This window comes from Petromyzon marinus, chromosome 28, assembly GCF_048934315.1.
Source record: "Petromyzon marinus isolate PM22_M1 ecotype Great Lakes invasive population chromosome 28, UKy_Petmar_22M1.pri1.0, whole genome shotgun sequence".
NCBI classification, from domain to species: domain Eukaryota; kingdom Metazoa; phylum Chordata; class Hyperoartia; order Petromyzontiformes; family Petromyzontidae; genus Petromyzon; species Petromyzon marinus.
In genome coordinates, this window is record NC_133694.1 from 8,407,136 (window position 1) to 8,434,358 (window position 27,223).

At 44.0% G+C, this 27,223-nt stretch overlaps 1 protein-coding gene across 6 annotated transcripts in view; it reads right to left on the reverse strand.

The window, feature by feature from the left end:
• The window catches only part of PLCH1 (phospholipase C eta 1), a 348,896-nt gene that overhangs the window by 84,958 nt on the left and 236,715 nt on the right, over nucleotides 1-27,223 (reverse strand). For all 6 annotated transcript variants that reach the window (XM_032962321.2, XM_076070313.1, XM_076070314.1 and 3 more), the window contains 5 exons: nucleotides 17,285-17,431; nucleotides 12,899-13,142; nucleotides 7,213-7,342; nucleotides 5,047-5,217; nucleotides 835-928 (listed from right to left, as the gene is read on the reverse strand). In XM_032962321.2, the coding sequence (XP_032818212.2) occupies nucleotides 835-928; nucleotides 5,047-5,217; nucleotides 7,213-7,342; nucleotides 12,899-13,142; nucleotides 17,285-17,431 (786 nt within the window). The remainder of the gene's footprint in view (nucleotides 1-834; nucleotides 929-5,046; nucleotides 5,218-7,212; nucleotides 7,343-12,898; nucleotides 13,143-17,284; nucleotides 17,432-27,223) is intronic.

Genomic DNA, 27,223 nt, shown 5'->3' on the forward strand with positions numbered 1-27,223 from the left:
CCCACCAAGAATGAAACAGAAGGCAGCAATTATCTCCATAGGTGACCCTGATCGAGCGGTGGAAGTTCTAGCAGTCACTTCACGTGAGAAGTAATTGTTTGTTTTGTTGCACAGAGTGGAACACAACTTTATCGGAAACAGGGTGATGGGCTGAGTCGACGGCAGCGAGCCAATATTGCTCGCAAGGCCAATGCACTTTCTACATTCACGTAACAAACTGTACCCATTGCCGAACCACAGGCTGCCGTGTATATATAGATGTGTACATTTGTCATGTTTTAGTTTTGTTCCGGGGTTAAAGTGGTGACACATTAGCATATTAAACATTTGCTATAGTGGCAAAAACCTGCCTTGCTTTTAATATGTTCGATGCATTAAATTTTATTACTTTATGGCCTTAGATTATTGCCTATGCTTTTATAGTTCCTTGCGCTACATTCCTCCAAGCTTGCTTCGGCCATGCATTAATTTTCAGCATAAATTCCAGCACTTTGCATGCGACTTTGAAAAACGACCCTGTGCAAATTCGGAGTGTACGAAAGAGGAATACGGCTGGAACAACAACAACACTGCAGTTAGTTATATAATGGACATGACACTGAGGATTTAACACACTTTTAAAATTCAGAATGCACTAAGAAAAACGCATGAAAACAAACGAATGGACGGCTTGAATACAGTAATTCAGACATAACAATAAGCATGTGATATTCTACTGCTGCCTGCATGCCAGTGTGGCATCCGCAGCAATCGTGTGGGGACTATCCCTGCGTTAACATAAAATGGTACCGACGTCCACCCAGATGTTGAGAGGTTGTTTTTTTTTGCTGTTACCGTCAATTCCCAGAATGCCTTGCTGCTTGTTCTCCTCGCACGGCTCGAACATGTTGACGACGTCCACGCAGTGCTCCCTGCTCACATCCGTCATCTGCAGCGTGTGGGAGACAGCATTCACATCGTTCGCTGCTTACCCCCTCTTCCTTATGGACCTATATTATACTTTTCTCTAACAGGGCATCATTACCTTGATGTTGCAAATAAGCTGGAATGCCTTGTACATCCGAGGAGCTACACTGAGATAGTTAACTCTTTCCCGTTCCAATGACGTATGTGTACGTTATCACAACGGAACCGAAATAAATAAAATAAAATAAACTTCATTAGTACTGAGGCTCCCACAATGCCATGCGGGATGGCGCGTGGCACAGTTTGGTGCCAGCTATCATAGAGTCGCTACACTTCACTGTGGCGAGTACAATGTCTCTAAAACAACGGCGTGATGCTTCTCAAAATAAAATTAACGCTGAAACGCTTGCGTGTTCCGAGATTCAGCGGTAAGCGGGACACCCGTCCTGCAACTTGCAGACATCTTGTTACGGCAAAGGGTTAAATGAGCATTGAGTTTGCGCTCGTCTGTCCTTTACAGCCCTGAGGCAGTGGTGGAAATTCTGTTTGCTTCCCCATGAAGCAGTACTTGTTTTAGAGACCCCCACAGAAATGATGGGATGAGTCAACTCCTCAACCAGGAATGTTAAACCTTACAATTGCAAGCCACTCGCTCCACTGCCGAGCCAACCTCATTGGCTTTACTGGATAGGCTCACACAATTTATTGTCCCCAATAGGATGATGGGCTTGAGTCAATCCCTGACCAGGACTTGAACTTGCGTCCTCCTAATTGACAGTCGAATGCTCTATCCATAGGGCCAACCCAGATGGATATGAATTCCATATTTATCTTTAAAGACGGTCGGGGGCAGGTGCTGTTTGCGAGCACCTATCAGGCGTGGTGTGACCAGCACTGACCTTACACATCTACGTTTAAAAAGCAGTCTCAAGAAAATGACTCTGCTGCAATATCACCGCCAGTGGGCATTGGATGCCAATGTAAATAATATGTGTCTAACTTATTGGGGATATTTCCAAACGAAATGAGTTTCACACATCTTTTGTACAACATGTTGCGAATGCTCCGCATCGAATAGGCAGCACGCAGAGACACGGGATACAGTGCAATAAAGCATCATGTAAATCTGTAGATCACGCAATGGATTAAGAACCCCGGGTTGTTAATCCATCCATCTGTTGCCACGCGGTGGTTTGTGACTAGTAATCCCATGGGTTTTTCCCTCCTCCCGCCCCATTATTGCTGTTATTATTTTTAAATTCACTCAAAGAGTGGAAAATAACGTTCGCAAAGATTACACGGTAAATGTCACGTGCAGCTGAACGTGCAACGTGTGGCTCAAATTTAGGCCTCGAGTTTTTCAGGACACTCAAGGCGAGGCACGTCCCGTGCAGTCACATATACGGCGCGGTCAACGGAACTTGCGCTCCGTACTTTCCGCCAGAGCTGGAGCGATGCATTGATTGATCAATTAATATTATCTCTCATGCTCCTGATGATACATGCATTGAATTGCATGTGTAATAAATTCAAGGTTTTATCTTTTTTTATGAATATATCCAGGATATGGAAAAATAAGAATAGGTTTAACCCTTTCTGGCAATAAAACAGGTGTTAAGATGCTCAAACACCTAATATAAACCTTTTGCAAGGAATCAAGTCTGCATTAACCACACGTACTTGTGGTGAACATGCAAACATGTTCAGTGGTCTGACACTGGTGAGACTAGGCCCTAAAGAAGGCTGTCTCTGGTGTAGGCCAATTAGTTTCAAAGACAATGCCCATGTATTATCAGAGGATGTTTGTTTGCATGTTCACCACAAGTACTGTGTGTGGTTAATGCGAACTTTATTCCTTGCCAAAGGTTTATATTTGGTGTTTGAGCATCGTAACACCAGTTTTATAGGCCAGAAAGGGTAAAACCTATTCTTACTTTTTCATACTTTGATACTGGCAGAAAAGGCCCCATTTTATGTCCAGTATATGTTTGTCAATCCACTGCTGAATGGACGAGGGCCTCTCCACACTGCATGGGTCATGGAGGTTATTTAGCTATACTTCACCACGCTGGACAGTGCAAATTTTGGTGCAGATTAGGAGCATAATACCGAAGCAAGTACAGTTCAACAATGGAGTTTGCTGCACTGCTTTTTGCTGACAGCAGCAGTAGCCGAAACAGCACCTGTGTTATGCATGGTCCTCACCCATACACGCACTATCCATGCTCAACCTTTCTTATCCTCCTGGATCTAATGAGATCAGGGCTGATTCAGGATAAAATGTTGCCAAAGATTTAATTGATCTTGCATATATTTTATGAGTTTTCAGTCCAATTCTTGCATCCACGAGAGGGAATCGCCATTTACAGAAAAGCGAAAACAAAAATTCCAACCTATCGTTTCTTGGCCACACTGTAACAATTCACCGAAACACAGTGGAGGGTCAATTGCTTCACCGCTCAGGCAAATGAAACGTCTCAAGGTGCAATCCGCTCTCCCCTTGCCGCAACTCACCTCTGGTCGGAGCGTCTGCCCCCATTATATAGCGGGCATTAAAAGCTCTCAGAAACAGTTGCCTCATCTATTATTCACTTCTTAAAGCCAGGTGAACGAAGAGATAAGGGAGAGCCTGAACGCAGGTGACGACGCACGCACACGCCCGACTATCTCGCCCGTTACGTTGTTTGTGGGGCCAGCGTCTCTGCGATGACCACTATCGGCGACGCTCGTTTCACTGGCGAGACAGGCTTGAGAATGGTTTCGGTGCAATGACAACATTAAATGGGGGGACTCTTCCCCACCCCGTATCGAAAAGCATTTTGTGAAGTGTCCTGAATTGCGGCGGCGTTTAGACGCTACGCAAGTTTAAATTGTGTTGCGTTTCATATTTACAGCATCTAGAGCTGCAGTTACACTTAAGACACGTTGTACATTAAACGTATGTATATATGTATATAGGATGGTTTTACGTTGAATGGGCCTTGCTGAACAGGTTCTGGAACAGGGCAAGGTCTCTCTGCGCAGTCAACCTCTACCCTAAGGGGTCTTCACGCCAACCTAAGCTGCAGCTGTGGCATCGTACAAACGATGTTGCGTACTGGTGGTGACCGTCCACTGGCCACGAGAACCGCACATGGCCACCGAGGACGCTACTGGCGCGGCTCGGCGATTACGCACTCGCTGAATGAATACGTTGAATGCTGGCGACACGCGAATGGGGATTACCCCTCTGAGTGAGTGAGCCCTCATTTGCCTTCGATCAGAGAAATAATTGTATTTTAAATGTAAATTATGTACAGCCAATATCACTCACACAGGTGCAATGGCAAACACGAAAATATGGACTCTGCGCGAGGACAACATGTTAATCACCACCCTCTGTGGTTGACATCCACTGTCAAAATATTTCCATTGGAGGCGCTCACGTGAGCTCATTGCTTTCACGAGTGATGTTGTCGTTTAGGAGATCCCCTGTGAGACTCTGCGGCATACACAACGAGCACTCTCCACTTCATCAAGTATTGTGCCGTTCCGACTGCTCACTGCATTAATTCCTGCCTTCTCATTCACGCTCTCTCCCCCGTCCTGTCGAAAAACTTGCTCTACACTTCTTCCCATCGTACTTTTCATTGCATGGTTATCTTTTAACAGGCCTACTTCTGCATCTTCTTCTAATATAATTTGCCCAGAGTAGCTCAGCTGTCTACGGTGTTCACCCTTCAGTGTTCTCTGTGCTATTTGGGATTCGTCGAATAAGTGGCCCGCTTGTGATTCTTTCCACCCAGGGATTTACGAACTGTGTTCTTGTGGTATTGAATCTCAAAAAAATGTTACCGTTTTTCCGATGCCCAAGATTCAATTTACATACAAAGCAATTGGGAAGGCCATTGTAATTAGAACTCTCAAGTCTTAATTCGTTTGCAAATGCTTCGTTCTTGCAGATGTTTAACATCCTGCACCTCCGATGAGCACGATTGGCTACATACGGTGCAAAATAATTTTTACATACATACGTGTGTGGAGTTACACCTCACTACAAGCCAATATCCTTAATTAACTATTCTGGCTAGCCTCCTGTTGGTGTTCGTGTTCAATGCCAAAGTGTATCCGTATCCAGTTGACGCAAGGCGAGCGCGGCACCTGTTGCTCTATCTGCAGGAACCGCTGAAGCTCATCGACCGTCAGGTGGTCCTTGCGGTTGCTGTAGCGCAGCAGGATCAGGTAGAGGTCACGGCGGGTGGACATCTTCTGGTAAAGGGCGCAGAACTCCTCAAAGGTCAGCGTTCCCTTGTCGGTGTCTGTGTCGGCCTCCTGTGGAGCAGAGGGTTCCGCACGTCGATAAAAGACACACGGGGGGGGGGGGAAGAGGCGCGCGTGCATCGTGGAAGTCCAAGGGCAGTATTCTCGAATTGACAAATGGTCACTTTGGTCAGATTTTTGTTGCTGTTTATTGGTAATGCGGTGACGCCTGCACAACAAACGGTATCGGTGGGATTTCCAATTAAGTGTGTTTCTCAGCTGTGTTGTTCAGATGGGAATCTCGGCCAATGTATAAGGTGTCAATGAAGGCGCCATCCAAGATGAAATAATTCGAATTAGGCAGCAGTTTGAGTTGGGTTGATAAAACTTAACACAGATAAAGACACATATCCCGCATATAGTCTTAATAGATTGTTGGGGCAAGTGCTGTTAGCGACCACCTATGAAGGCCGACACGGCACACGAGGGGGTGGGGTGGCCTTTGTCCCCCTAGCGGTAATGTTTTTACACATCACACTAGGTTCCCAATTGAGGCTAAGTAGACCTAGGGGAGGAGGCCCAGGACCGGATCAGATAATCGTCACTGGTGTTAGCCGTGAGCGGGAGTCGAACTCAGGTGGCCGGGTTCGTAGCGCAGTGCGCTAACCGATACACTACCACTGATAAAACTCAATACGCATATGCACATTTACTTGATAGGATGAAGATTTTTCATATGGGTTTCTCTAATTCTATAATAAGGGTTATGACACCTCTTTAAGCACCCCATATATTCTTGCTTCTTAATTGAGCATGGGACAACACAGATCACCTCGGAATATCCCAAGCCAGTGGCATAAGCCCACATTGCAATAGTGAGAAAGCAGTATTTCCTTCGGGACCATCAACACCACTACTGATAAATGCCAAAGTAAGGAAATAAAAAAATAACCCAAATAAATAATGCAAGGCAAACCAATCAAATAACCAAACTTGGCAACAAAATGTGTCATTTCTGGCAGGCAATAATGTGGGGAATAGAAATACAGGTCTGCAGCAAAGTTGCCCCCGAAATGTGTGTTTCAACAAACAATTGGATATCCTTCCAGTTTGAAAGACACTTCGAGCACCGATGTTTGAATACACTGAGAAATCTCCCACGTGCAGTGGACCCAAAGCACATGGAGGTAGCAGCCATAATAATTTGACCATCTGACTGCAATTTTCATATTACAGGTGTGATCACGACAGTTATTAGCAGAGTGCCATTACTCGTTCACCACCGCTCCACGAATGATAGTTGTTTTCTTTTACATGCAAAGATGACGCTGTTGACAGTAACAATGAAAATAATAGATGCAATTATAGGGCACTTAAATGACTCAGCATCTCAAAGTGCCTTAAATCGTATCTCATCTAAACTAAACTATTTTTTATTTGACCAGGTAAAGCCCACTGAGCTATACAGCTCTTTTGCACAATTGACCTGGCCACAAATGATAGCTCAACTAAGTGGCTTATCATGTGGAAATGCATGGCAGCCAAATACGTGTTTCTAAATGTGGAGGGAAAAACCGGAGGTCCCGGAGAAAAATCCACGTGACCACGGGGAGAGAGACACGCGAACTCCAAATATACAGGCGACAGGGTCGGGATCGAACCCAAAATCTCCTGTATATCAGGTGAAGTCGTTAACATCTCGGCACCGTGGATTCAAAGGGACCCCCCCCCCCCCAGAGGCAGCAGTTCATGTGCAGCACAAGCAGACAACAGTTTGCCAGTAGGGGGCGATGATTGTTTTGTTTATTCACAATTCAGTAATTTGTGGGTAATTTTTTTTTTTATATTTGGAAAATGTTTACCATTACGCTGACACACAATGGTCTACTCTTTTCCAACGACATTACTGTGAAGCAGATAGGCGCATGCTTTACAGTCAATGTACAAGCAATATTAACCAGGGCAGTCTGCTGGGTTTCAAATCGACATACGAGTGGCAGTCTTTCCCGCATCGGTTGTAGTGCCGTGCGACATGAAGGGCATGCGCGCTTAAACACCACCTCTCACCTGGAACATTTGCTTAACCTTCCTGCGGGGAAGGTTAACGTTGAGCTTGTGCATGAGAAGCAGGACTTCGTCGATGCTCAGAGATCCGTCGCCGTTCTTGTCGGCCTCCATGAAGGTCTGCTTCAGCCACCTGAACGGTCCGTTACGGATAACGAGTTTTCCCATCGCGGCCACAACGTGTCGGCAAATGTAGGACTGCGTTGTTGCTTTATTGTTGCCTGCATGCCTGCCGCGTCAACACTCCATAACAAATAAATACATACCGCTTCGTGGGAAGACAACAGCGGTTGCTGTATTAAAATACTGCACGCGCCATAGGAATGCGGCTTTTCTGTCTCGAGGTTGCCAATTGATACAGGCTCCAACCAATGCTCACTTCGCTATGTAGGAACGTTGACATTCGTATTATAAAACACCACGAGTGTAAATGAATGTTTTAGCACGTACACGCAGGGTAATTCATTGGTGGTTGGCTATATTTGCAGGGGGCATGCACGTTGTGGATTAGGTGAATGGTGGTAAGAGAATGAACATATCCAGTGTCTCAACAGGCCACTTTGGAACACCTTAACAATTTAAAGCTGCGAAAGCAGTCGTTGGGACGTAATCGTGAGGCAACCACGGAATAACCTTAAGGCCCAATTCACAATGGGCAAATGTTATTTTTGCTGGCAAAAATATTTTTTTCTATTGTATTGTGTAATGCATCGGCGGTGGCGAGATGTTAACTACCTCGCCTCATATACAGGAGGTCGTGGGTTTGTTCCCAAACCTGACCCCTGTGCTTGAAGTTTGCATTTTCTCCCCGTGGTCGTGTGGATTTTTTTCCTGGGTCCTCCGGTTTTTCCCTCCGCATTTAGAAACACGCGTTTAGAGTATTTGGCTGCTTTAAATTTCCACATTACAAGCCACTTCATTGGGCTATCATTTGTGGCCAGGTCGCTTCTGAAAAAAGAGTTATACAGCTCAGTGGGATTTACCTGGTAAAATAAAAAAACGAGTTTAGATTAGTTTATCCTGGCAGATATCAAAATGTAAATTTTGCTCGAGCCTCTGATTTCTAAATAGGATCATAATGTGTGATTTTACTGTTTTATCGTATTCACATTCACCTACCAGCTAAATAAACCATACCCATACCTCCATGAACAGTGATATTTTTTTATCCACGTTAATCGTGGGGAAATTATTGGCAAATCATATTTAATCCGTGGTTTTCTGCTAACATTATTCCTCTTATTTGGCAAATCAAATAACAGATACACTTGAATAACAGATTTCAGCAAAAATTATTGTGGATAATAGGACTAACACAGCACGTCCATGTGAGGCAAGTCCATGGATAAAGAGGGATAATATGATCATTTGTCCCCATTATTCGTTGTTCCAAGTGTTGTTATGGACAATAACTTGGTATCCATAAACACCACCTCGGGAGTGGACCTCTATGCTCAAATTTGGCGTGCAATTCCTTTAATCTGTACAAGTAAAAATGTGGCCAATGGGAAGATTTGAGGACGAGTTAGAGGCCACAGAAAGTGGAATTTCTGCCACGAACTTAGGGCCACGTGATGGAGACAGTCGGTGCCGATCGGTGGCCCCAATGCACACGTGATCAGTGAGACACTACAGAGTGCCTCGGCTCAAAATGTACTGCCGAGCCACCTTGTGTTGTTCGTGGTATAATATTACTTAAGGACCCTGCCATACTCGTTCCCTGCAATGTCGATGTTTTTGTTTTGTTGTCGCTGCTGTGCTCACTCACCACAGGTCTCCCTTGTAAAATAGCCGGGCGACTGGCTAAATGGGACCATCGTCTGTGTAATAAACACAAATAAACTCAAGCTTGTGATCATGTACAATGCACTCCTGAGAATGTTCTTTTATAAATCTCACTCATAATATACAGCTGTGCCTACATGTGTGCCATGTTAATTAAAGGAGACATTCCCAAATGAGCCAAATTGTATGATTTCAGAGGGCCTATAATTTAGTAATTGCAATTAACATAAAATTAACATATCTGGTACCCGAATCCAATTTCCGTATTGTAACCTTTTCACCTGGAATAATCACAGCCGACATAGTGCAAGAAAAATGTATACTTAATGGTCGTAATGTTCACGATCATTACACTTGTGCAAAGTACCATTTGTAAGATTACAATTACAGAATGGAATATTACTGAAATACTGAAGAGAAATTCAGTTGCCAACCTCGAGCCTGTATTAGAATGTGCAATGATTTGCTCAAATTCAAACACAACCATGCATCTTCTGTGGGGCGTTTCAGCTGCCGAGCATGCATTCATACTGCATACACGTCGTAGTGAACATCTAAATAACTCGCGAAAGAGGATTTCATGGATGCAAATTACACGAAATAATTTACTAATAAATTATAAATCCGCACTGCTTAAGGGAAATAAAATATTAAATCGTGTCTTATTATTAAAACGATCAAATTGCAGGCACATGGATAGCCATTAAACGTTTCATGTCTAAAACTGATTAAAAATATATTATTTGTGAAATTCAAGTTTTGTACATATGGTAATAACATATTTAAAATACACTGCTTTTATGTGAATGTGTGTTTTCGAATATGATCTGAGGGTGAAAACGAGTTACTGTTTTTTTTTCACAATCCATGCCTTTATGACACTTGATTTGATCACTGCCACACATTGCTTATGGGAAATAACGATTTTAAACTTGGAAGTGAAGCAAATATAGTCCTGGCTAGTACTTGGATGTATAACTACCAGGGCTTGCTTGGTGTTGGAGGCTTAGGGCTGTGAGGTGGCCAGAAGATCACAGTGTAGAGTGTCACCCCCTCCTATGTGTGGGTTTTACTCCAGGTACACTGGCTCCTATCACATGCCAAACAATCGTTAAAGGAATTGACCAAACATCCCAATGCAGGTTCTTCTGGAAAAATACTCTTGAGACTTCGTGAGGTTTTTTTGGGTAAAAAAAAACCGTAGTTTCTCATCAGCTATATGCATTATCACATCACGTTTGCCCTCAATTTCCTACACTGACACAGGTGTCTCAATCTCTCACACCGATCTCACAAACTCTCTGTCTTATCGTAGACACGACGCATCGTCCATAACAGTGGATAATATTGGTCGCGAAAGCCTACGTGTGAAAATGAAGCATCGTGTCTCTCTCTATTGGTGGTCCTGAGAAAGATGTGGAAATCATCCTTCTTTGAGTCTAGTCCTGGAATTCTATTCCATTTCGGATTTATACAGTGCCCTTTCTAGAGCGCTTTACAATGCAATAGGACGAGCTTGACTTTCCTCAAAGTGGTACATCTTTTTAACAACTCTAGATTGATGATGGGCTGAGTTGACACCAGACTAGAAAGGTTGTCAACTCAGAACCTTTATCGTGAACTCATGAGCTCCCGATCACTCGATGGACAACGTTAGACAACGTTACATTAAACTGACACCACACAGCAATTGAACGTACTTCCTGGCTAACTAGCTTTGAGCCCTGGCTCCGCACCTCTAAGCTCTCGATCGGACAATTGTGTCCAATTCGTGAAACATGCACGCGTTATGAATGTGTTTATTATTATTTTAACTAAATCGGACACTGACTTATGAGTTACTTTTCATTTTGACAAACACGATAGAGAGGTGGGTGGGGAAACTTTTACACTTACCAAAATCTGTTGATATTCTGTCTTTAAAAAATATATATATATCCCTTTCATGTTGGAACAGAGTGTGAGGCTGTTTTCAGATTTGTAATGGCCTTCTCTGGGTCTGAGTTAAATGGGATCAGGACTGTGCAGTAATGACAACACACTGTGCTTGCCGGTGCTATCTGACATTTGCTGAAGTTAGCAGAGCTGCACTGTAATTATTTTAATATGCAACCTAATTATCCTAGGTGCCTCTGAAATTCAGCAAAAATGTCATGCCCAGCAGCTCTGATCTGACTAGGCAAGGGACGTGTGCATCTTGATTTGGACAAAGGTTAAAATTTATATTCTTATTTTAACGTGTTCTATACGATAGGAATGACATTTCAAACAGAACGCACAGTTTATGAGGGTGTTTTAAAACAGCATACATCATTATAACAGGCACATTTCAAATTAATAAGGGCAAATATTCAGTCCACATTCCCATGGCTGGGGCAGTCTCTCTATAGGACAACCACTTATGATTTTTGGAACTACTTTTCTGGACTCCAGAGGAATGAGGATGATGGAATATGTGAAGAGAGAATCGTATTTATGGGCAGTAGTGACTTAACGAGGATGTGTTGATGCAATTAGACTTGCTGCCATAATAGGCTATCGTGTGGTTCATATTCACAACAAGTTTTATGCTCGAGCCTTATATTTCAACCCACAGCAGCGAGGAAGATCGTAGCCATCAACCAGCTTGAAATTCCCCCGCTGTTTGCTGTAGATTTAAGTCGGGTCGCAGACACGGTGAGGGAACAAATGGGTAAATGGGAAACGAGAGGGGGGGGGGAGGGGCAGTTATGTTCAGGGTGTCTGCAAATGTCACATTACCCCGAAGCTACCCAAGTTTGCGTTTGGCGAAATGGGCTTAACAGGGCATTGTGGACACACTTCTTCTACAAAATTCCATTAAGCAGAAGGCTGCTGTGCCCACGCTCGTTCGCTCAACGTTCACATGCCCATCCACATCTTGGTGTGCCTCATTGATCTTCAATGCAGAATATACAAATTTCCAAGTTGATCTATTCGTAAATTCTGCATTGGCAGTGGTGTAAAAGCACAATAAAAAAAACAATAACAACAACAAAAACCTCACAATTATCGATAACACTTCCTTAAAAGGGAAAAAATATATATAAGGGGCAATGTTTTTTGGGCAATGGCTTTTCTTCCTAGCACGGGAAAGGATTTATTTCATATAAACGGATTTATGATGTACTGTATGTGCTATGTATGACAGCCATTGCCTGAAAGGTTGCCGATAACATGAAAATATGTATGTTAAGGCCACATTGTTATTGATGAAAGTTTGAGTGAAAAAAAATATTAAGTGCACTAATTAATGAATACTTGCAAAGTACTGAGCCCAAACACAACGCACTGCACACGCAACAACAAGAGCCACAATCCGCCACAAAGTGGCAGTGACATCACCACAGTGCTTGTGCACTTTGAGGTCACGTGACGTGTCAAAAAGGCTCACTGGCAGGAGGTCACAGGCCAGACAAGGTTTTTGGTGGCGAGATGTTTACCACCTCGCCTGGTATACAGGAGGCCATCGGTTCGATCCTGACCCTGACGCCTGTATATTTGGAGTTTGTGTGTTCTCCCCGTGGTCGCGTGGATTTTCTCCGGGTTCTCCGGTTTTTCCCTCAGCATTTAGAAACACGCGTTCACAGTATTTGCCTGCTATAAAATTTCCACGTGATAAGCCACTGCATTGAGCTATAATTTGTGGCCAGGTTGCTTCTGAAAGAGAGCTCTATAGCTCAGTGGGCCTTTCCTAGTAAAATAAAAAAAAAAGTTAGTTTAACAGTTAGTTCCAGGTTAACCGACCGAGATGGACCGCTGGCAGATTCTACTTTTCGCGGGCTTCCTTGACCCTCGGCTCACAACCTGACGCATCCACGCACACGCACGCGCGCGCAAACGCGCTCCGACGCACGCCGCCCACGCAACGCATGCGCAAGGATACTGGTCGCGCGTGCGCTGCCGCTTGGCCAGGCAGTCCTCGTCGTTGATGCCGGCCATGAGGTAGCGCAGGCCCGTGAGCCAGCTGCGAGCCTCGTCGGCGCTGCCCGTCACCACGGCCAGCCACTCGGTGTGCGAGCCGTGGTAGATGCAGAGGCAGCACGCCGGGTCGAAGGAGCCCTCCGGGTAGCGCTGGAAGATCTCCGAGTGGCGGCCCTCGCACACCTCCCGCACGGAGTCGATGGCGACTGCGACGCGGGCAACGCGCGCCCGTTAAAAACAGTTCTCGCAAGCGATAGACGACAAGCGGCAAATAGACGTTTAGCGGACGACGAGGAATTCTCGAGCCAGCGATTGCATGCGCGGCCGTCCACGAAGCCCGGTGTTCGTATGGCAGGATTATGCAATGAGGCTGAAATTCTGCCTGTTGGCCAGAGACGCATGCTGTTTTGTTTTTTCTGTGAATGTTTTAAGTGAAGCCAATATTATGCCTGCTTACAATTACAGCCCTTTGTCAATTAAGTGACAGCATGAAGGCTTCCCGATGTGATCACAGTCATAGGGGATTTGTTTTACCATACTTCCCCGCACTGGTCAGCAGGTTAGTGATGGATCTGTGGAGGGCAGAGGTGGTTTTAATGACTTGCCACTGACCTGAGCCATTGAAAGGAATCGAACTTGAGAACAAATTATAAACACCGCTATCTCAACTTTAAACGTCTTGTGTAATTATTAAAACTGCAACTCACACCACAGGAATTACCCACAATGCCTCGGAATGCAATTAAAATGCTTCCTTGCGAACGAGCTTTCAGAGCTCGATAAAGCCACTTCATATAAAGAACCATCTTGTTTAGAATATCCAACAAAATTAAAAAGTAATAAACAATAAATGTAATTAGATTTGGTCTCTTCACTAATTAGTGCAGAGGGACATTACGTGATTAATTCCAAACAATTCATGGTTGATTATTGATTGCAAACTATCTTCGACCGTAGTTGTTTATTTCTCATTAATGGTTAATGAGGAACACTCTAAGCCCTTGTTCACACTCATCAATCACGCCATATAAAACACACTTGTAATCCATTCCATTCATATCGAGTATGATTAACAGCTCCACCGCATGTCAAATGACAATATTTAGCATTCTCTACAAACAAATGTTGTGTTCATATTCTTGGTTCTTTCGGTAAAGTCACTTTAAAAAAAAAATATTGTCGTGGTTTTCACACCTGATGATGATTGCTTGTGTTGCAGTCGAAACGTCGTGAGAATTTTATTGTTTTATATTTTATTGTTTCCCTTCTACGTGACTTTACCGAAAGAACCAAAAATATGAATCCCTGCAGTCACGAAAGCTTCAAATCAAAATGTTGTGTTGCTCTAACGTTTTTAAACTGCAATGCCTCTATATCCGTTATCCGTGTTGACTGAACGATCTAGGGGAGAAAAAAATCGGCCTGCTGCATTGCGCACATCAGATGCAGATAAAATGAAAACTCGATAGCTCCCGAGGTATTGACCGTACATCCGCCATTCCTATGGTGCGGATAAGAAAGTGAGGAGTTGTGGGTAACGGACGGATTAAGTCAGGTGGTAGGGGTGGACACTTAGTGCCCACCCACATAAGCCTACTCTGCGCACGTTCCGTGACCCTGCAGAAATACTATATTCTAAATGACCGAAAAAGAAGACCTCATGTGGACGGTGGCAACGATGGAGGATACCTTTCATCCGTTACATTTTGTCTCAACAGATGTGTGAAAAAAACTAATTTCTTCGGAACTGCTTTTCGTGTTCAGTTCGCTGTCCTTCCTCCGCACCTCCTATTGGCATGGTTGTTTACGCACGGTGCGAAGGAAGTTCAACTTATATACATACTAAGAGACACGTTTGCCAGCTCACTGCATTGTTCCCAATTTGCCTGTGACGTGAATTATTCGTCCAATCCGTGTGACAGCGGTCACGAGGTCATGATCACGTGGTCTGGCGACGTGGGCTTATAACCCAATGCTATGAAGGTAACGAACGTGGAGCAGTTGGGCTGCAAGGTGATCAGAAGATCTGTGCAGATTTTAAATGTTACCCTTCACGTGGTATAGTAATTCCAGATTACAGGAGTTGGCAGCGCATTCGTTTAACAGGTTTCACTCTTCTTCTGGGTTCTTTCGGTAAAGTCACGTAGAATGGAGATAAAATAATAAAAATAATAATAACAGAAGAAAATTCTCACGACGTTTCGGCCACAACACAAGTAGCCTTCCTCAGGTGAAGAAACAGGACTGTCCGGAAGACAGCACTTGAGTGAACCCTGCCAAGCATGGCAGCGTCTTTTAAGCTGTGTGGGAGGAGCAGAGCGCCTTGACAAAGGAGTTTACATATACTTTACCGAAAGAACCCAGAAGATTAATCCCTGCAGTCACGAAAGCTTTAAATCGAAAGGTCTCACTCTGCTGATGAGACGTGGAAAGTCAAAACCAGTCCAAAATTTGCCTGCTAATACAAATGCTGGTTTAAAAAATGGTTCAGAAGGCCCATAGGCTAATTGACTAAAATGTGTTGTTTTCCTCTTGGCAAGGTAGATCCATTATTCCTTTGTCAGGACACCTTGTTTGCTCGCACACAGCTTAAAGGTCCGTGGTCTGAACGTGGCTGTGTTTCACTCCAGCGCTGTCCTCGAGACAGCCTGATCTCTTCACCTGATGAAGGCCGCTTGTGTTGTGGCCGAAACGTCGTGATTTTTGTTGTTTTATTTTTTACCTACGTGACTTTACCGAATAGAACCAAAGAGTATAGATCCATGTCTGTTAATTTATGAATGAATTGCCCACAATCCACCAGAATAGTGTACAGCGAGTTTCATTCCTACGTTCTATCGAATATATGTTCTCAGGTTGGACCACACATTGTTCAGCACGATGTCCAGCGTAGCTTCTTCATGAAATTAACGAAATTAGCTCTTGAGGAAGCGCCCAGCAAATGGTACGAGACGAAAGACATTGCTCCAACTGCACGTGGTACAACCAGAATATCGCAACGGAGAAACACACAACATGACCACGAAAAAAACTTGTGTAGTAGCCGTTTATTCATTTATTATTAGTTCCACGAATTTGCTTTGTATGGCACTAACATACTAACATCGTCACGTCAAAGTGTGTCACTGCTCAAACACGTAGTGGGGTGGAAGATAATTTATTTGGCAGCCCCGAGGCCACTTGCCACTCATTTAAACTTCACATATCACTCCGAATTCCTCATCCGTGCATGTTCACGAGGTGGCACTCATTTACAGGCCCTGCTGGGATGAAATCGCAGCATTAATAATGATGACTCCCTCCCCTGCTGGTGTTACGTAGCTGGGTGGAACTGTGATTACAGCATTCTGTTCATTATCAAAATGCAACAACTTCACGTTGGGAGTACACCTCGGAACATTATACCTTAAGCGTAAGTTACAGCAAGTACCATTTTGCCGTGAAAGTGTCCATTTCCACAATTGGCGCTGAGCCGCTAAGGGGGGGGGGGGGGGGGTAAGTGTCACCGCACTGCATATTTGATCAAGGAGATAATTTAACTTGGGACTCGTCTCGCTGAACATTGTTGTGGGAAAATTAAGAAGCGAGTTGTTGCAGGTGGCCGGGGAGCTCGTGGGATTAGAGCTCTGAGCCAGTACCGTTGGGATACTGGGTTTATGCATCATGCGTAGTGAGTTGATGGACTCAGCCCCAGTCAAGGACAGAAAGGATTAAGGGATTAAGCTTGTTTTCTTTTACTCAGTTTGGCTGAAGTCCAGGTCTGAAAACAATGATTTACAATTTGCACTCCTGTGTTTTTTTGTATTGTTTGTCGTTGTAACTTTCTGACCTGCCCATACTGGACATCTGTGCAAGAAGAGCCTCATAGCACATCGAATTCTTCCAGTCTAAATCAAGATTCCGATTCTGATAAAGGATAAAGATGACGAATGCAGAGCAGTTCTGTCATTTCATCTCGCAGGTCATTTGCTATGGCACAGGGCGATGCACTGCTGGCTGCAGAGTTATGAACAGAAACGTCTTCGGCTCGTAGCATGGGGTCGGTTGCTCAATTGTTGCACAATCGTGGCACAACCGTGGCACAATTGGAACGTGATTCATCTTCTTTGGTTCTTTCGGTAAAGTCACGTAGAATGAGAATAAAATGATAAAATAAAATAACACAATAAAATTCTCACGACGTTTCGGCCACAACACAAGTGGCCTTCATCAGGTGAAGGGACTGGACTGTCTCTAGACAAAGAAGATGAATCCTTGCAGTCACGAAAGCTTTAAATCGATATGGAACGTGATTGTGGAAATAAGGAGGCTCGCATGAAGGCAATGTCCGTGGTGAAGCAGAACTTACTTTTTGCTTTCTCCTGCTTCCTCGAAGGCCTCCAGCGGATGCAGCTGCGCTGCTCGTCCAGGTAATAGAGGCGGGGAAGGCCCTTCGGGCCCCCTTTGAGCTTGATCATCTGCGTCCCCGACTGCATCGCCGTCAGAGACTTCTCCACTGCAAGCGAAGGGGATAGCGGGAATTAAGTTGTTGTTGTTGATCAAATTATATTCCACCTGTTGATAAAATTGATCAACAAGTGGAATATAACGACTGATACTTGCTGTCACATTAAATCATAACGTGCGTGTTATATACGGTTTTACCCGCTTGTTTGATACATAGAGTAAATCATGGCTGAAAGCATATAATGGTGTTGCGTCGACCTGATCAAAATGACTTGACATTAAAACAGTGGTCCCAATGTAATATCGTCCAACCTATAATTCAACAAAACTATTCAAAATGTTATTTATATATCCAGGTTGGAGGCCACTTGTATTATCTTTTGTAAGGGACCTAGACAACAATTTCAAATGTCATGTAATGTTTGTTTTCAATTATGGGTTAAGCCACCCTTCCTTGTTTCGTATGAGGGTCAACAGGCATATGTTGCTGATTGTGTAAGGTTTTAAAAATCGCCAAATATCTCGCCTGCTTAAAATGCTAATCCATCGACAGCACGGTAGACACTATTGGGGACATTGGTCACTTCATGTGTTTAATTAAGACCAGATTAAACGTCTAACGAGACCAGATATAGCTTTTTTTCAAGGTAGACCTGGGTAAATATAATCGTACATTGCAACAGCAAAAGTTGCAGTGCGACAAACACAGCACGAAGCGTCACGTGGTAGTGCAGCACCAGAAATCAGCTTCGAGAAGAAAATGACAAAAAGTTACTTTTCTGCACATATTTTTCCACTGTGCTTAATTATAATGTGCGCGCGCGTGTGTGTGTGAGGCCAACTGCATTATAATATTTCCACATTAAGCCTATTTACGTAAACGTGTGGTGCAGCATTAGTGATGTATGATGGTCGTTGTGAAAATTATCTTTCTTTTTGCTGTAAATGGTAACGAGGTGCATTTTTCCCAGGGTGTTTTTTTGTTATAAATTAGCCATGATTCAACACCAGAGTACATTTGGTGAACCATGAGGGCCAGGCAGTGTTTAAAGATTTCGTATCGCGGTTTCCTCTGGATGACAGAGCGCTTCCAAAGTCCCGTCAGCCTTAATATCTACATGTTGATGCGGATTCGATATAACTTTGATATATGTCCACTATTGCAACAAGCTGTAGTGCATCTGGAAGCGTGTTACGCCCTATTTCCTACCCCGAAACGCACATTTGAGCCAGTAATTCCAGCGAGGGCAGACTGTAAATAAGATTTAGCGAATTTTAGTTTTTTATACTTTGGGGAGTAAAATCGTTTACCCAGACAATTGAAGCTGACAGAGAAAGGCACAGATAGAATGACATCGCTCCTTTTTCAGAGACTGCCATTCTCCACATTCACACGTGAGCTCTTATTTTTATGCCACGGTGGCTGAATACAGGGCCCGAAGGCTGAAAAAGCCAAGCTGCTAGAAACAAACAGCACAACTGAAGTTGCGATTGATGAATTAAAACATTTCTTGAATTGAGCACAGCTGTAGACAGCGGTCACGTGAAAAGGGCCCAGTAAAATGTATTCAGAAGTTAAATAGCCATTAAATGTTGGTTTATTTAAACAAGAGTATACAACACAAATGCTCAGACAGATTAAACAGGCATTGCAGTCAAGTAAAAAAAAACTGGTTCAGTACATTCACAGGTAAACTGAACTATTTTATTTACCAGGTAAAGCCTACTGAGCTATGTGCCTTGTTCAGAGGCGACCTGGCCACACATGATAGCTCATCCAAGTGGCTTAATCTGTGTCATATGTGGTCATTTATAATAGCAACCAAATAATCGAAATTATATTTACCAAAATTGCACAAAGCCTACTTGAAAACACTGAATGTTTTGTTTTGGACAGGGGAGAAAAAAAATAGATCTACAATTTCTGCTTCGCTGAACAAAAAGCCACATGCTCTCCAAACATTAGACGAACGTCCGCCAGTGTGTTGTTGTTGATTAAGGTGTTAATGCGTTGGCAACAACGGCAATGGGCATTTTTTGCTCTCGGAAATAGTTCAATGGGGCGTGTAATGGAAAACACGCAGACGGAAAACTATCATTTACAATCCCATTTCGTATCACCCCCCCCCGACTTCCCACTCCATTACATTTATTATTATTATTTCGCCAGTGCAACGATATTCTGCGGAGACGTGGGTTATGGCGTTATCCATGCCGCGTGGAGAGTTTAAAGTGGAGAAAGGGTCACGGTCGCGTTCATGGATTGATGCCACTGCTCATCTTTACCCCACGCGTGCGGTGATGACTGGGATCAAACGGCTTGCTTGCGATACCACTTCGCCTGTCCGTCACACGATGGCTAAAAATAAATGTCATGCAAATTTCTTACGCGTATGGATCGGGATGCTGATGCAGGACAAAGGCGCGAATCAATTTCCATCACCTCGCTTAGGGGCCGTTCATAAATGACGTCACGCGATTTTGGACGATTTTTGACCCCCCCTCCTCTCGTCACACGGCGTCACAAAAAGTCAGACCCCCCCCCCTCTCAAGTATGACGTCACAAAGCTCTGCCCCCCCCCCTCCAAAATAAAACATGCTTCAAATCGCTTTAAACTATTGCCATTGTAGTGCGTATTTAATGTGCCCCTGCACTCTTGATGTTGTAGGAGAAAATATTGATTAAAAAGTCTATTTAATGAAGTAGAACGTGTTGTCTATATTTATTTAAAGTTGCGCATTTTGATGTGATGTCACATTTCTCAAACCCCCCTCCCCCCTCGTCACGCATCGTCACAAATGTCTGACCTCCCCCCCCCCGAGGTGCGTGACGTCATTTATGGACGGCCCCTTATTTGTAACCTTCAACGCTCGTTGCTTTTTCTTCTCCCACCCCCCTCTCTCTCTTCCCTGATTCGTCAACCTCAACTTCCCATCACCTTCTCCACGGCAGGAGGTCACCACCTCGTGTTTGCTGCCCCCATTGTCTGGAATTCGTTTTCTCTCCTTGTACAAATATGACTCTCCCGTCTCTGTTTAGACATTAATGACAGTAAGTTACGCGTATAACGACTCACCTCTTTAGCAATGCTGGTGCATGTGTTATTATCAGGCAAAAGTTTACAGTCTAGCTAGGAAAACACCCGGCCACCTTTGTCTCCCTATAACTGATCTAAACATTACATCAGGTACTCATTGAGTCATAAGCACACACACACATGAATACATTATACAATTTGTTCCTAGACAAAAGTAACCTTTACATTTAAAAATATATCGTGTGTTAATATCAGCATGCAACTTGCTCTCAAGTATTTACCCATAATCACTGCCTAAACAATGAAAACATCCGAATTGGGCTCCGCTTGTGTTTGCTAAATCCACTCCTCGAGCAAGGTAAATATTTGTACCCCACATTAATTACCCTTTAAGTGATCCCCAGGGGAGTCAGTTTCACTTCGTTGTGCGGGCAAGGCAATGTATCACAACACACAGGACAACAAAGAGACCACCCTCAGACTTTTACTGAGAGTCAGACTTTGTATTTTGTTTTCCCGAGGCTGCACGTATTTTCATTTGAAAGGAATTAATAGTAAATACTAATTTACGCGATCTAACCCCCCCCCCCCAAAAAAAACCCCGTCTATTATGGATGATATTTGTCGCGAAAGCCTACGTGTTGAACTAAATAATAGCAAGTTTCCCCTTCGCATTCTCGCGTTTTACCTCTCACTTCATTACCGGTTTTTTATTTCCTTGCTGTACCCCCTTCGCTAAGATCAGGGTGGTTAATTCATCAAGTTAAGGACGCGAAACAAATCTTCACACAAGTGTGCGCGTCCACCCGAATCCGTGCCTGCCCTCCCCCACCTGCCCCCCCCCCACTGCCCCCCCCACCTGCCCCCCCCCCACCTGCCCCCCCCACCTGCCCTCCCCCCACCTACCCTCCCCTCCACCTGCCCTCCCCCCCACCTGCCAGAGATTTACCTGCACGCTGAACACGCAAGCGGACTTCTGATTAAGCGGTCCACATTACAACTGAAACGTTGCTGAGTTATTGAAATTAAGTGTGTTGAGGTAGGGGGGGGGGCCCTTGTACTGCACGAACCCCGTGTACAATCGGTTTCACAGAAGTGGCAGCCTAAGTACATTCCGTGCAATTGCCTCGCTCGTTCGTTTCTGTTGCATCGTCTCCCTTCCCGGAAAGCCGTGCCTCGCGGCCGTGCGGTGCTGCACCTCGCTAGGGAATGATCACGGCGTACGGAACGCCTCCCTTATTTTGGGTTTCTGGGATACATCGGAACAAGCGCTACCGGCGTAAAGGGTTTTTTTTTCTTTTCTCCATCTCGGACAGGTATTCAGTACAGCAGCACTCTACGAATGCTTCTCCCCACCAACAAAAAAAATCTAACAATTAAAAGCGTCACTCTGAAATTGGGGACACACATTCTGGAAAAGTTAAGGAACGCAAACAGAACAAACGGCCGAGCAAACTTCACGACCGAGTTAGTTTTCGTGGAGGTGTTTTGGATCCCGTCGCAACGATCGTCGTTCGAGGTGGCGGCAATTTGGGGGAGGCCTTCGTTCGGTCGTGGATTGACCGCGGCGGACGCCGACGATGACGATGACGATGGGTATTCTTAGCTCTTACGGTAAAGTCACGTTGAAGGGAAACAATAAAATAATAAAATATATATAAAACAATACAAAATTATCACGACGTTTCGACCATAACACAAACGGTCGTCATCAGATGGTCGAAACGTCGTGATAATTTTTATTGTTTTATATATATTTCATTATTTTATTGTTTCCCTTCAACGTGACTTTACCAAAAGAGCTAAGAATATGAATTACTGCAGTCACGAAAGCTTTAAATCAAAATTTGATGATGATGATGATGGGGTTCATTTATTGTGTATCCGTATTGTGGTGGAGTGCGTACATCTGTCACCCAGCCACTTTGGCACAGGATTGGTGGAGGCTGTGGAAAATCACGCGTGGACGAGACGCCCATGTGCAGGGCACCAGTTTCGGATTATCCTCGTAGCGAAAGTAGCTACAAATGCTACGGGCCCCGCACTTTCAAGGGCCCCGCGCCAAATACTTTCAAGCTACTCATTGGTTTTTTTCAGTAAAGTCACGTATGTAGAAATACAATAAAATTACATTAAAACAAAACAATCACGACGTTTCGATCACAATCACGTCGTGATTGTTTTGTTTTAATGTAATTTTATTGTATTTCTACATACGTGACTTTACCGAAAAAACCGTTGAGTCATTTTATGCAGTCACGAAAGCTTTAATTGCTTTCAAGCTATCAATTCCGGTTCAGTGATTCTGCACTTGCTCTATTACTATAGTACTATACTGCCTTAAACGTTTATGGACGAATGGGTGTTTGAGGTTAGCGATTTGTCGTATTATCTGGCTGTATAGCAAATGAAAAAAATACAATTACTTTACTGTGCAAGTAAAAAAATGTGTTTTAAGATGTATGTGTTTATTTATTTATTTAGGGCCCCTTTATAACATATGCTACAGGTCACGCACTAGCTTAATCCGGCACTGAGTACAGCAACTAGGTCGCTATTCGACATGTGGAGTTTGAACACTCGTCCTGAATACGTGTGAAATTTCGCTGGTTATTATGATTTCTTCCTTAGGGCAAAAATTTAGTCAATAAGGAACGGGACAAACATCTCAATCAGGAGCATCCTTCGGTATTTAGGTTCAGCTGGGTTTATTCGTAGGTTTGCTAGTAAACCTAGATAACTTATGGACACACGTTTGCTCATTTGTAATTACGGTTTCCTTGATATTACTGCTAATTTCAGTGCAGAGATTTAGAAGAGCAAGTGCCTTTCAAAAGCTGAACAGATAGGAAGATGATCATGACGCTTTTGAGAACGTTATTGAAAACAGAGAAAATGTAAAAAATATACATAATAAAAAAATAAGACTTAGGAAACACTGCAAACAAGCCCCAAACCAGAAAGATAATTCAGCTGTTGGGCTGTGAGGCAGATAACAAAGGACACTGCCCCAGTAATACAACACATATTTACACATATACTTTATATAGATTTGGTAAACAAAATTTACAACGTTCTATAGATTTCCAAGACCTAAAATAGTTGCACAAATGTAAGCTAGTCCTGCGTTACTATATAATTGTCATTGTGTAACGCCATCGTGTTTCGGGAGTAATTAACAGCATTAAATTATCCCTTGTGCAGTCACTAATCCTGACGTAAATGTTTTATGTATTCGGAGCTCAATGTGGAATGTTTATAATTTTAGCGAATATAATGCAGCGCCACAGTCGAATTAAAGCCATATTTATTATACATTTACGTGCGTTTATCTTATGCTGCATTAATATGGAAATATTAGTATAGATTTCGCAACAAATGATGTATGAAATGGGACTTTTATATTCAAGCCTATATATTAATGTTTTATTTGCCTGTGTTCATGAGGCAATGAGCCCACAGTGCTATATAATTAAATACTGAATATGTTTTTTTTTGTCTCTGGTGAATAACAATGTTGAAATAAACCAAACACTGTATCATTATTAATACAACAGGAAGCCAGAAATACCACTTCGTGTAATTCGTATTTGAGCCAAAACAGAATTAAAGCTAAGTTGTTCGCCGTTGACAGGATATTACTATATTTGTTTACAGAACATTGCATTTACTACATTTATTACTCTCCGCTATATGAACATTACAAAATTCCCAATCCTCGAACCTGATTTGATCAGACCGGAGTTACTAGATCGGTAGCACGGTGCATTAACCACCACAGAATTGCACAAAGGCAAAGATAAAGATCTCCTGTATAGCCTGCACAGGCTGTTGGGGTAAGTGTTGTTCGCGAGATTCTATGAAGGCTGGCATGGTCCACGACGGGGTCGTATGGCCTGCACCATTCCCGACTTATTTTCTCTCCACAGTGATGATGTTTACACATCATACCAAGTTTGCATTTAAGTTTTAATGAACCTCGTAGAGGTCGAGAATCGGTTCAGTTATCACTCACCACTTATGTTAACTGTCGCCAAGGATGAATCTCAGGTAGCCAGCTCGTGCACTTACCACTGCATGATTGCTCCCCATCCTCACAATTGCACAAATGCACGTACACATGCCAAGACCCCCCATATAGTCTTATAGAAGTTAGGAGGCAAGTGCTGTTAGCGTGCAATAATGAAGTATAACACGTAAACAAACAACAGACATGATTTGCCACGAAGTGATGATGACACCGTTGTGGCGCTCGTACCAGGCTAAGTGCACTTTAAGGAGAGGCGAAGGCTTACTTACAGAAGGTCACTGGGTAGACCTAGGCATTGTGTGTTAACTGATATGACTGGCAGATGCTCCACCCTACCCCCTTTTGCAAAGAGGCTGATCTTGACATCACTTGAACCCGTCAATGGCAAGTCCACTCTTCCATAGGTCCTCCTGTTCCAAGTCATCTCCTCTCTACTCGAGCTCATGCTATGCACATTTAGCCCTCTCTATGTTGCCAAACAGGAGTTGCTGGGGCATGTGGCGACTAAGCCATGCGAGCTATGCGACGCAGCTAATAAATCATTGCCTAGCCCAATGATAGGGGTTGTGTCCAAGTATCTGTAAGCGCCTCGCAATGCAGCCTGGACAGACTCGGGATGGACTCTAGACAAGCTGGCGTGAATGCTTTAAAATCAGCACGTGCGTTCCTGCAAGTGGTTCCTTGTTACACAAGCAGAGCACAGAAAGGACACGACCACAAGTTAGAACAGCTGGAGCTTTGTATGCAGTGGCAGGTCAGGCAACTTACACATAGTATTACACAGCACGTGCAACCATACAAAGACGAATACCCCACATATACCCTCAACCGGCTGTCGGGGCAAGTGTTGTTAACAAACACCTATGAGGTCCGGCATGGAACACATTGTCTCTCCAGTTGCGACGTTGACACATCGCACCAGGTACTCATTTTAGGCTGAGTCGACCTCAGGGAGGCCCAGGACCGATTCGGACAATCGTCACGAGCGGAAATCGAACTCAGGGCGCCAGGTTTGAAGCGGAGCGCGCTAACCACTACACAAACGCTCCCCAACCCATTCACACAGAGACACACACATACACACCCAAAGCACATACATTCACATAGAAGCAACATATGCATAATGACAAGAATGCTTGCGCAAATAGCTGGGTTCCCTTTAAAACGCACCACCATGCAAAGCAAAAAAAATGCATAAATATGAAAGCAAAGGCCCATCGTGCAGATGATGAAAAGCAGCCCCCAAGGATGCAGCCTGGCGGGCCAATCACAAGGTGCACAGGTACTTTGGCAAATTAGCTCAAGCCATGATATCAGTAAAAAAAAACAATAAGATACCTCCACGATTTACACTTTACCTCCAGCCATGCACTTAATGAAAACTATATTTCATCGCTGTGACGTTCTCCGCATGTTTCATGTCCCCCCCCCACCCCCGTGCAGTGGAGTAATGCAAATATTGCATTGGGCGTTTGGAATAAGAAGAAAAAAGTATTTTTTATTCATCGCACAGTGTGTGCAATTAGATTGCTTTATTTAATATTGGTCTGTGGAAAGGGATGTCTGTTGTGGTGCTATCACTGTGCATGTAAAACATGGGCAATACTGCCTGCAATCAACTCATTGAACCACTCGCGCGCACACACACACACACGGCAGACACGAAGGGGAAACAAATGTGTACACGTTAGAGCTAGGGCATTAAAAAAAAATTCCCACCTGGAATTGCAATTACATTCTTCTAGCATGATTCTGAGCGGGATCGCCACGGTGGTGAGATGTTATCTCCCTCGCCTGGTTTACAGGAAGTCGTGGGTTTGACCCCGACCCTGACATCTGGAGTTTGCATGTTCTCCCCGTGCTCGTGTGGATTTTTTTTTCTCCGGGTTGTCCCTCCAAATTTAGAATCAACACGCGTTCAGAGTATTTGGCCGCTATACATTTCCACGTGATAAGCCACTTCGTTGAGCTATCATTTGTGGCCAGGTGGCTTCTGAAAAAAACGCATGATAGCTCAGTGGGCTTTATCTGCTAAATAAAAGTTTAGTTTATAATTATCACCTGCGATTGGCGCGGTTTGCTACGTACGGTCCGAAAGAAGTTCAACCTACGTCACTGTGAGAAGCCGGTTACGCAATGTTCACATCGCAGACATCTCAGCGAGTGGCTGCAGTGTCGGCCCTAGCGGGGCACGGCCAACACTGCGGGACAGTGATGGGTGGCACTGCGCGCTGTTTCATAGTTTCATTTATTTGGTATAGCCCTGTGACTTTGTACATGTGCAAACAGAAAATCCAGGAAAAAAACATAAAAACATTCCTGAAATAGCACCGTACGCCAACGCTGTGTGTAAAAATCCCAGTGGGATGCAAATCAAACAATAACAACAAAACTAAGATTAAGGCCATCAGTCTAACTCCGTACTACAATAAACAAAAACATGGCCAAACCAAAAAAACTTTTAGAAATCACCAAAATAAAACCATAAATGCAATGTAACAGCGATCATAGGAACTGTGACCGAATTTTTAACAATAAACTACTTAAATAACATGTAACACCAAGCCCTGTAGCCACAGCTAGCTGCATGTGTGTAGTGCCAGCCCCTGGAGGATAGGGGGCGAGAGTGCCAGGTACGGTACTGGGTTCAGAGGAGGCCATGGCACTCTGGTTGAACCCGGAGGTCTGGTGACCGGACGTACCGACCCGGGGACCCCCCCCCCCCCAAAGAGGGGGCTGGGGGGACCACGTGTCCGGGGACAGGTCCTTCACG